The sequence below is a fragment of the Olea europaea genome, chromosome 10, assembly GCF_002742605.1.
Source record: "Olea europaea var. sylvestris chromosome 10, O_europaea_v1, whole genome shotgun sequence".
NCBI classification, from domain to species: domain Eukaryota; kingdom Viridiplantae; phylum Streptophyta; class Magnoliopsida; order Lamiales; family Oleaceae; genus Olea; species Olea europaea.
In genome coordinates this window covers 3,739,513-3,751,071 of record NC_036246.1, presented here as the reverse complement: position 1 = coordinate 3,751,071, position 11,559 = coordinate 3,739,513, and the positions used below count along the sequence as shown (strand labels likewise).

The following is an 11,559-nucleotide window of genomic DNA, read 5'->3' as shown; positions in this document are numbered from 1 at the left end:
GCTTTGGCTTAAACAAGTAACGGGACGGGAAATGCCCAGCGCCTGCCACGAACTCGCCCCGTTGCAATCTCCACATTTAAACAACAACGGGAAAATAGGATGGATGAATTCTTTTACCTTACTCTTCAAGCCATTCTTTTGACATTTTTGTTGCGATTTTCAGGTGGCTTTTGATAAATCAATATAAAATTGTTAATAAATTTATGCCAAAAATGAAAGATGATAGTGGAGCAACTTTGGATTTTCATTTTGTCTTTCGTATTAATTATAAATTTTAAAAAATTTATCTAATTTTTCAATTAGCATGATAAAGATAAATATCAATCGTTCTTAAATTATTGTTTAAATGACAAAATTGTGTTAATTTTGCTCATATTGGGTCTTCATTTTCTAAAATTCAATTTTTATTAAATTTATTTTCAATCACACATTTAATAGGATCCATATACTTAATCAACTTTTATCAAAATTTACTTTTTTATCTGTAATATACAATACAGGGCTTCATGTCTCGCGCACTCATTTTGGCCTTTGGTAATACCTTTTTATTTTTGTCTCTAGTTATTGTTCTTCTGTTCAGCAGTTGCATTTAAAAATTTATTCATTATTTCTTCATCAACAACGGGAGGTTAATTTACATACTATTGTAATAATCGATAGAACTGCATGTTAATCTAAACTCGGATGACCACAAAATCATAAAAGGTCAAAAGAAAAGAAATTAACTACTGAGTTTATTGTGAGTGACACTATTAGATAATTATACATATATTTGGTTTTGATTCAGAATACAATCAAGGAGAGGCCGTCTTTGGTGGAGAAGAAACGTCAGCAGGCGGCACTCCAGGTCGTGGGAAGCCAGGTGTGGGTTGGAAGGGAAATGGAGGGAGAGGAACAAATGGAAATGACGGTGAGGGTGGTGGTGGAGATGGAATTAAACTTGGTATTAAAGGTGGTAGGTTGAAAGATGGCGGCGAAGGTGTTGGGAGAATTGGAGGAAATATTGAAGGAGGCGGCGATGGGAAAATTGGAGGAAGAATCGAAGGCGAAGGCCGAAATGGATTCGGAGGAAATATGGATGGTGGTGGCAGCAAGGGGTTGGGAGGAAGTATCGAAGGTGGATTAAGCGGAATTGGTGGGAAAATTAAAGAACCAGTCACTTTTTTATCTACTAATCCAGATGCTTTTGTAGAGTCCTTCGGTGTTGTTTGCTTCTTAGGCACCGCTGGTGGAAGATTTGGCATTCCTGGAAGGGGAGGCAGGTTGGGAAGCCGCGGCAGAGGCGGCAGAGGCGGAAGCTGAGGCAGTGGTGGCAAGAATTGGCCTAATGCCGGTGGATCAGACCGGGGATCTTGAATCGGTGGTGCAAATGTGGGATCATTAGGATTTGAAATTAAGGACTTTTCAGAATCCATTTCTCTTGAATTCTTGATTATCGGTTTTTGATCACATAATTCTGGCTGTTTCAAGGGCTTGAATGTGAAAAACCCAGCTGAGTAAATGTGTGTCCCTTCCTTTCTTGACTTGAGATGTAACGACGAAGAAGTTGCGGTGGCAGCCACCGTGCAAAACGGCTCACCACTGCTGATTAACTTCACAGAACATCCCCTGATCTTCTTCACATGTTTGCTGACTGAGAAAGGTAGATTGACCTTAAATTCTCCATGTTCATTTGTTTTCACTTTCTGTCGAAAACCCGGCCTCGAACCTGTGTTCTCACATTCTACCGCAACAGATGCACCTAAAAAAGAAGAAATTCTTGATCAGACTATCCCTATAAACTAAAACTTTTCACCAACTGAAATGTTGGTATCATCGACCCAATTTCTATCACGGGACGCATATGGTACGACGTAACAATGGAGATGAAGAAAGACGAGACGAGACGAACCTGAGATGAAGTGGCTGGCCTTGGAGAAATCTTGGTGGAAGCATGTGTCACAGTAGACAGTGCCGACAACAACTGCAGAATGAAGCTTGTTCTGATGTTTAGCCCCTGAGAGGTTAAGGAATAGGAAACCAAGAAAGATTATAGTCCAAAGACAAGACATTATTAAACCTGCAAGCCAATGTAGTCTGTATGTGAAATTCTACTGTGTTTCAATTATGAAGATAAAGCAGAAGGATTGGCCTTTTATAGGAATGCTGGAACTTATTCATATATAAGCATGCATGATTGCGTATGAATTGTGTTATTTTATTATTATTGTATTCTTCTGGTTGTAAAAGATGGAGAACAATGGGCTCCTTCAACCTCTAATATAAAGGGAAAATTGTATTGTTGGTCCTCGACTTATTATTCAAATAGTAATTGGTCCATCAACCTTTATAGAAAAGGAAATTATTCAATCTTTCTTTGGAGTTGTAGTGTCATTCCTTATCGTCGGGAAGTTGAAGCAATTTATGTTTCCACGTTAGACGTGAAGTTTAGAAGGTTTCGTCATTGGGAACTAACCATAATATAAAGTTGAAAACTAAATTGCTCTTTTCAAAGGTTGTGGACTAATTTTTGACTATTCGAACAATAATTTAGGGACCAATTGCAATTTTGCCTGTTACAAATGCTAAAAAGTAAAAACCATCACCCACCTAAATCTCATAATGTCATTCATGAAGAAACAAGTGAACTGCAAACTAGCAGTAATTATTTTATTTCATGGGAAATGTCACTTTAGAATGGTAAGGCACGAAAAGGAAATTCTCTTGCCTTATCTTCATGTGGTTGGCTGTTTGGCTGGTTTTATCAAGGGGTTATTCGACTAAATCTTTATAAAAGTTTTAGCAAATTTTAATAAAAGTCGATGAAATGTGTTATTGAAAAGTTGATAAATTTCATGGGTTCTAAAAAAAAATTATTAAAATTAATTGTTAACTTTAACTTTAAACTTTTTAACAACTTCTAAGCTATTCAACTTTTAAACTATTCCTCCAAAAAATTACCTAATTTTTCTTTATTATTTAATTTTCGGTTGAAAATAGGTGGAGGGACAGTTGGGGTCCCTGCTGCAGGTTCACGAGAAGCTTATAGCTGCCACAAAATTCGTGAGTGTATGACTGAGTCCCATTATAAAAATTAGAGTGAAAATGCCATACGCATGGTTTTGCATTCTTTCTTGCCAAAGGATTACCACATGATACCTGCTGTGCTTCTCTTTAACTGTTAAAATGAATTTGGAAAACCTGATTTTTGAATTCCTTTCGATGCTTTTATGGGCTCTTTTGACATGACTTTTGCTTTTGTTTCTTATAAAAAGAATTTTTTGAGAAAGTTATCTTAATTATTGTTTCGCTTTTTATTCTAGAAGTACTTTTAAGGAAAGCAACATTTGACCAATTTTCTCTAAAATCTCTTTTAACTAGAAGATGTACTTTTATAAAATAGTCAAACGAGTCCAAAAGTTATTTTTAGGTCTTAAAAGCTCTTTTCGACTTTTCAAAATCCATATCAAATGAACCATACGTTTATAATTAGGCACACATATCCCATCTCTGTTAAAATGGGACCTAACCCATCTAATTCGACTGTAAAATTGAGAACAATCATACTACATGTACATTATATGTGACATCATTATTTACATCGTGCCACATGACAACACACCATTCGCTAGTTTTAAAAAAACAAAACTTGTTTTCCCGTCCACAATTTTTTGAAAACATGAAGAATGTCAAAAAAGATGTAAACCATAAAATGTGCGCTTAACATTATTCAATTGAGAATGGCACAAATATGGCACGCATTGTAGCTTAAATACCAATCGTACTTCATGTACACTCTTATTTATACCTTCCTCTACACTCTTTCACATGGCAATATCTACATTATTGATTTTAAATCCATCCATTACATCACTGCACAGATTTCCTTCACATAAGGAGGAATGTCATCCAAGTTGTAAATGAAGATGTAAATATAGCATTATTCAAAGACGAATTGATGTGTTTATCTTTTTTTGAGTTGATACTTTAATTTGATTTCCGTTAAATTCTTTAATAATTTATCTTTTTCGAGTTGATGCTACGTTAAAGTTTAAAACATTCACGTCTTTGCCACAGAAACTCAAGTGACAATGATTTGCACAAATTCTTTTGTATAGTAAAAACATGCCTACATTTATAGTTTTGTGTTGAGGGATCCTCTTTCTTCACGGGTTTAGAAAATTAAGCCCTCCTGGCTCATTCACGGGATTTAATTTTAGAAAACTTTCGGAAAGTGATAAAATTATTGTTGAAATTTATGCATTCTTTTTGTTTGTTTGCAAGCAATCTATTCTCGAGTTTAGAGTAACAACTCAGCAATATTATTCTTATTTATAATTATTTATTAATTTGGCAAACAAGACGATTAATTATTACTTGATAATTGATATTGTACTTTCTAATTGCAACAATTATCTTTTAATTTTCTGAAATTGAATCAAGTTCCTCAATCCATCCTCAACCATGAACCCTGTTTGTTTCCAATTGTTTGAAGGCAAAAATGCATTTTTTGACCATTTTTTTGTCAGCAAATGTGATCCATGTGAGAGAAAAAGTCAAAAACCACGGCTTACAACTTCGCAATGGTCCAAAAATGCATTGAAATTGGACAAAAAATTGGAAACAAATGGGGGTTGAATTCTTGTCTCTGTCCAGTCCGCTTGAACTGAAAGCTATACCTCACTTGAGAGAGAGGCCTACTTTTTTAGCTTATATTTGAGCCCCATTTATGTTTACAAACGAGTTTTATAATAATGAAATTTTAGATAATTTGTGATTAAAAAGTAGAAAAAGTTTTTAGATTTACTATTTTTTTGTGATAATATGTCATTGAAAATGAGTTTGAAAAAATAAATTTTTAGATATTGAACATCAAACGGGGCTTAATAATTGTTTTCCCTTGAGCGAACTACACCAAGCCGAAATTACAATTTTTATCCTCCTACTCATCTTTAACCTAGGGTTCAACTCTTTACTTCAATTCTCCAACCTCCCTTCTAGACGTACCAAATCCTGGTGTTTTCCTCATCTCTTTCTTCAAGTTTTGTTCTAAAATAGCGGAAAACCATGTGAAAAATTTATAAAATATAATTCGATACAATAAAGCCATTCTCAATGTTTGAGATAATTGATAATTTACACATAGCCCCAAGTTCTAAAAATATTTTCTTGCATTCTGTCTAATAAGTGTCAAACTACCACGTCTAGATGGAAACACTTGACACAAAGAGTTGCATCTAGATAAAGAATTTTAATAGAGGATAGGATTTTTTATTTGATCTCAAATTTAATTGTGATTCTTAGTTTGTTAAAGAAAAATAGAAATAAATAATGAGTAATGCTATTTATACATCATTGTATACAGATTTATATACATATTGATGATGTTGAAGAGAAGAGAGAGAGGGGTGAATAAAAGAAGGATAGACTAAAAACCACGTTAATAAAAGAAGGATAAAGTAAAAACCACGTTTTGGAAGAGAAAGGAAGAGAAAGAGAGAAAAAAGGGGAAGAAAAGTAAAGAAAATGAAGTTAATTTATATAATTCATATCATTAATCTGAATCTGTATATAATGATGTACAAATAGCATTAGTAATAATTATAATAGTATATTAGAAAAATTAAGACTACCTTGTTGCGAATAAATAAAAAGAGGACAAATTTAATGTTATTATGAGTAGCGCCTTAGAAATATTAGAGAGCTTGTGTTATGTTTAGCTAAAAATCATATTCTTAATAAAAGTTGATGAAATAAGTGATTTAAAGTTCAATAAAAATTTTAAATTCGAGAAATATGTCTGACCCAAAAAATTTCGAGATATCTTTGATTTTGGACTCAAAAAACAATGAAATGAACATCACAACCACCAGGGCTCAACCCAAACCAATCGTCCACTAATTTGCTCCAAGTTCTCTCAAACCCTACAAAGAGAATGGATGGTGGTGGTACTAGCAAGAGTTAGAAGAAGAAGAAGAAGAAGCAACAATGGTGAAAATCTCTCCCAATCCCCCCAAATCAGCTGCCCCTCTCTATCTCTTTTCTCTCTTGCACAACACACACACCACCACAAGAAAATGGCTACAGGAGATGGATATATAAATAGATTAGGTCACAAATAATTGGGTCAAAGAACTTCACCTAAATGAGCGAATTTAATAACGTGGTAAATTGACTAAGTTAATAGACTAACAATAATCCAAAATCACACGCTAATCAAACCACCAATCCAACTCAAACTTGGGCCTTTCAAAGGTGTCAATTATATTTGAGTTGAGTCAAGTCTGTGGTGTTGATAAATTATCCGTCAACTATTTTAAATCATAGCTCGAATATTTTGGGTACCAAAACCCAACAACATGATAAAATGAGCTCTGTTAGTGAGAGTCATGTCAATTTGCTTTGAAATGAGAAGGCCGTGAGTGACTCAATCTATGGACCTAAATGAATGGATTTGCAAGGAAAAACAGGAGACAAAATCAGATCTTTGAAGCCCACATACCAGTTTGGGTTATGAACTTTTCAATGTGGAAATTACAGCTACAACGGTATTTTAAGTTTAATTTTCATTATTAAGTAATTAGGTTTCTTAATACAAAAAATCAGGTCATAATTAGTTATTTATTAAAATTTTAATATATTTATTAACTCTATCCATTCTCACTTTTTACGTTAAAACTGGAGAGAGAAAATTTTCAAATAAGGAAACAATATCTTTCTAAACTGTTTAACCACACTGCACATTCTTCCACGATCAATCGACGTAAAACGATACTTATCCTAATCCAAAAATCGCTCTTCATCTATCCTCTCACATCCTTCGATTGTATTGTCAAAATACCAATAAGTTTGTTTTCGCACATCAAGATGTATATATAACATTATTCAAAAACGAATTCTTGATTTTAAACTCATCTATCATATCATTGCACAAATTTCCTCCACATAGGGAGGAATGTCATCCAAATTGTAAAGAAAGATGTATATATAGCATTATTCAAAGACGAATTGACGTGTTCATCCTTTCCGAGTTGATACATTAATTTGATTTCCATTAAATTCAAGGACGGATTTAAGGGGGGGACTAGCTGGGCTGTAGTCCCCCCTCACCTGGTCCAATTAAAATTTTTTAGGGTAATTTTCCTTTTGTAAAAACAAATTTTTAATGAGTAAATTTTTTTTTCGCGTATTAGTTTGATTTAAAAATTTTTTAGTCCGATCTTTAATTCAAACCTGGATCCGTCCCTGATTAAATTCTTTAATAATTTATCTTTTTCGAGTTGATACTACGTTAAAGTTTAAAACATTCACATGTCTTTGCCACATAAACTCAAGTGACAATGATTTTCACAAATTCTTTCGTATAGTAAAAACATTCCTACATTTATAGTTTTGGCTTGAGGGGTCCTCTTTCTTCACGGGTTTAGAAAATTAAGCCCTCCTGGCTCATTCACGGGATTTAATTTTAGAAAACTTTCGGAAAGTGATAAAATTATTGTTGAAATTTATGCATTCTTTTTGTTTGTGCGCAAGCAATCTATTCTCGAGTTTAGTAACAACTCTGCAATATTATTCTTATTTATAATTATTTATTAATGTGCCAAACAAGACGATTAATTATTACTTGATAATTGATATTGTACTTTCTAATTGAAACAATTATCTTTTAATTTTCCAAAATTGAATCAAGTTCCTCAATCCATCCTCAACCATGATTTGAGCCCCCGTTTGTTTCCAATTGTTTGAAGGCAAAAATGCATTTTTTGACCATTTTCCTATCAGCACATGGGATCTATGTAAGAGAAAAAGTAAAAAAATCACGGCTTACAACGTAGCAACGGTCCGAAAATGCATTGAAATTGGACAAAAAATTGGAAACAAATGGGGGTTGAATTCTTGTCTCTATCCAGTCCGCTTGAACTAAAAGCTATAACTCACTTGAGGCGGAGGCCTACTTTTTTAGCTTATAATTGAGCCTCATTTTTGTTTACAAATGAGTTTTGTAATAATGAATTTTTGGATAATGTGTGATTAAATAGTACAAAAGTTTTTAGGTTTAAAATATTTTTTTTTCTTTTTGTGACAATATGTCATTGAAAATGAGTTTAAAAAAATAAATTTTTAGATATTGAACATCAAACGGGGATTAATAATTGTTTTCGCTTGAGCAAACTACACCAAGCCGAAATTACAATTTTTATCCTTCTACTCATCTTTAACCTAGGGCTCAACTCTTTACTTCAATTCTCCAACCTCCCTTCTAGACGTACCAAATCCTGGTATTTTCCTCATCTCTTTCTTCATCTTCAAGTTTTGTTTGTAAATAGCGGAAAACCATGTAAAAAATTTATAAAATATAATTCGATACAATAAAGCCATTCTCAATGTTTGAGATAATTGATAATTTACACATAGCCCACATTCTAAAAATATTTTCTTGCATTCTGTCTGATAAGTGTCAAACTCCCACGTCTAGATGGAAACGCTTGACACAAAGAGTTGTATCTAGATAAATAATTTTTTTAGAGGATATGATTTTTTATTTGATCTCAAATTTGATCGTGATTCTTAGTCTATTAAAGAAAAATAGAAATAAATAATGAGTAATGCTATTTATACATCATTGTATGTAGATTGATATACATATTGATGATGCTGGAGAGAGAGAGAGAGAGAGAGAGAGAGAAGTGAAGAATAAAAGAAGGATAGAGTAAAAACCACGTTTTGGAAGAGAGGAAGAGAAAGAGAGAAAAAAGGAAAGAAAAGAAAAGAAAATGAAGTTAATTTATATAATTCATATCATTAATTTGAATCTATATATAATGATGTATAAATAGCATTAATAATAATTATAATAATATATAATAAAAAGAGGGCAAATTTAATGTTAAGATTATGAGTAGAGCCTCAGAAATATTATAGAGCTCATGTTATGTTTTGCTAAAAATCGTATTCTTAATAAAAGTGTGATTTAAAGTTCAATAAAATTTTTAAATTCGAGAAATATATGTGACATGAAAATCTTCGAGAAATCTTTGATTCCGGACTCAGAAACACAATCAAATGAACATCACAACCACCAAGGCTCAACCCAAACCAAATGTCCACTTTGCTCCAAGTTCTCTCAAACCCTACAAAGGAGAATGGATGGTGGTGACACTAGCAAGAGTAAGAAGAAGAAGAAGTAACAATGGTGAAAATCTCTACCAATTCCCCCAAGTCGGCTACCCCTCTCTGTCTCCTTTCTCTCGTTGTCTCTCTTGCACAACACACACACCACCACAAGAAAATGGCTACAGGAGATGGATATATAAATGGATTAGGTCACAAATAATTGGGCCAAAAAACTTCACCTAAATGGGCCAATTTAATAACATGCTAAATGGACTAAGTTAGTAGACTAACAATAATCCAAAATAACACACTAATCAAACTACCAATCCAACTCAAACTTGGACCCTTCAAAAGTGCTGATCGTATTTGAGTCGAGCCGAGTCTGTGGTGTCGATAAATTATCCATCAATTGTTTTAAATTATCGTCCAAATATCCCAACAACAAGATAAAATGAGCTCTGTTGGTGAGAGTTAATGTCAATTTGCTTTGAAATGAGAAGGCCGTGGGTGACTCAATCTACGAACCTAAATGAATGGATTTGCAAGGGAAAAGGGGAAACAAAATCACATCTTTGAAGCCCTCATACCAGTTTGGGTTATGAACTTTTCAATTGTTTGGAAGCTACCGAACCATCACTTACTATAAAATTGTTAAAGTTACAAAGAATTAACAAATAGAGTAAGTTACACTTTTAAAAAAATCACATATAATTTAATAAAATTAACACATGATATAAATTAAAGTCGTCTTAAAACCATTACATAAAATACACGGAGAAAAAATTACATAAACTATAATTGTCATATTTTTCCTTGAGCACCAGTTGAAGATGTATTTGCAAAATGTAACAGAAATCAATATTTTTCAAATTCAGCCCATATTTTATTCCTATTTGTGTAAATTGCCTGTAAAAACTGCATTTTCAATAATTAAAAGAACAATTATACAATGGTATAAAATTATTTCCGGATTACTGACTTATTAAAATAAACAAGTTTATTTAACATTAACAATTATTTTTAATAAATCGAGTTTGATGTGTGTCCTTTTTATAATCAAGGAAATATTGTTTTTAATATTGTGGTTGGAATTCCATCTCCTTATAAGTTGATTATCGTAGTAAATATTTCAGTGATGCTGAACTTTACATATTAAGGGACATAAAAGGTGCATAATTACTCATTGGCTAAAAAATAGGAAAAAGTTGTGATTTATGTGAAAAGTATTTATTGTGAGAATGTGGTTAAAAATGGCAGACAAAAACGGCAAAATTGTGACTAAATTTTCTATCCCTCATTTTAAAGCACACACAAAAAGCATACTAATTAATGAATGATTAAGGATAAAAGAACGTAAAGGAAAAAGTTAAAATATAAGCGTGACAATAAATAACTTTTAATACAATTAAAATTTGATACATTCATAATAAATTATGGTATGAATATAACTATTCTTAATCTATTTAGAGGTGAACTAACAATTCCATACATTGAATACCCAACTCGTACTTAATAATGGTGAAAGGTGTGGGGGTCCGATTCCTGAAACATGGGATTGGACTCCTTGTAGGCACAATATACAGGCAACTCTTGTTGCCTGACCTGTTGGGACGCATCCCGTAATTTACCTCCCTTACAAAACTTTAGAGACGAGGCGGTAAAGACTCTCAAAGTTGGAGTTCAACCTTTAACAATTAGAATTTGATACATTCATAATAAATTATGGTATGAATATAACTATTCTTCATTTATTTAGAGGTCAACTAACAATTCCATACATTGAATACCCAACTCGTACTTAATAATGGTGAAAGGTGTGGGGGTCCGATTTCTAAGACATGGTATTGGACTCCTTGTAGGCGTAGTGTACAGACAACTCTCGTTGCCTGGCCTGTTGAGGTACATCCTGCAATTTACCTCCCTCACAAAGTTCTAGAGGCGAGACGGTAGGGACCCTCAAAGTTGATATTCAACCTTTAATAATGGTGAAAGGTAGGGAAGTTTGACACTTAAATGCTTTAAAGTGCAAAAGGTTGTGCTATTCTTTTCCTTTTTAGCTGGTTTGAGAGAAATGTCCATTTACGAAGCATGAACCTGTTTTACTTAGAAATTTATACAACTTTGACGAGTCAGCTCTCGAGCCACTCACTCCTCGTGTTTCTTTTAATTATAAATTACATTTTAACTCTTGACCATAAGCTGGCTTGTGAGCCACTCATTTTACCCAAGGTTTTTGTTGTTCAGCTCACATTCACAGCTTGCCTTGGAAGTGAGCTCGCCTACAAGCTGCTCGTTCCACTTAACATTCCTATAAGATATTCTTATAGCGCACATATCACAAAGTCCGGTAGAGGCGCACATTTACTGTCAGTGAGTAATTAAATTGCCAACCAACTTTTCTATAAGTAATTAAATTGCCAACAAACTTTTCTATAAGTAATTAAATTGCCAACCAACTTTTCTATC

At 33.2% G+C, this 11,559-nt stretch overlaps 1 protein-coding gene across 1 annotated transcript; it reads right to left on the bottom strand.

The window, feature by feature from the left end:
• Positions 1-701: 701 nt before the first annotated feature.
• Positions 702-2,210, bottom strand: LOC111400943 (leucine-rich repeat extensin-like protein 3). The gene is made up of 2 exons (XM_023028420.1): positions 1,892-2,210; positions 702-1,741 (listed from the first exon to the last, which is right to left on the bottom strand). Exons 1-2 carry the CDS (start codon positions 2,049-2,051, stop codon positions 795-797), a joined length of 1,107 nt encoding a protein of 368 aa, XP_022884188.1. The 5' UTR covers positions 2,052-2,210; the 3' UTR covers positions 702-794.
• Between the last annotated feature and the right edge of the window lie 9,349 nt (positions 2,211-11,559).

Coding starts and splice junctions, on each gene's coding strand:
- LOC111400943 (XM_023028420.1), bottom strand. CDS start 2,051: ATGTCTTGTCTTTGGACTATAATCTTTCTTGGTTTCCTATTCCTTAAC. Junction 1,742..1,891: donor GGCCAGCCACTTCATCTCAG/GTTCGTCTCGTC, acceptor CTTCTTTTTTAG/GTGCATCTGTTGCGGTAGAA.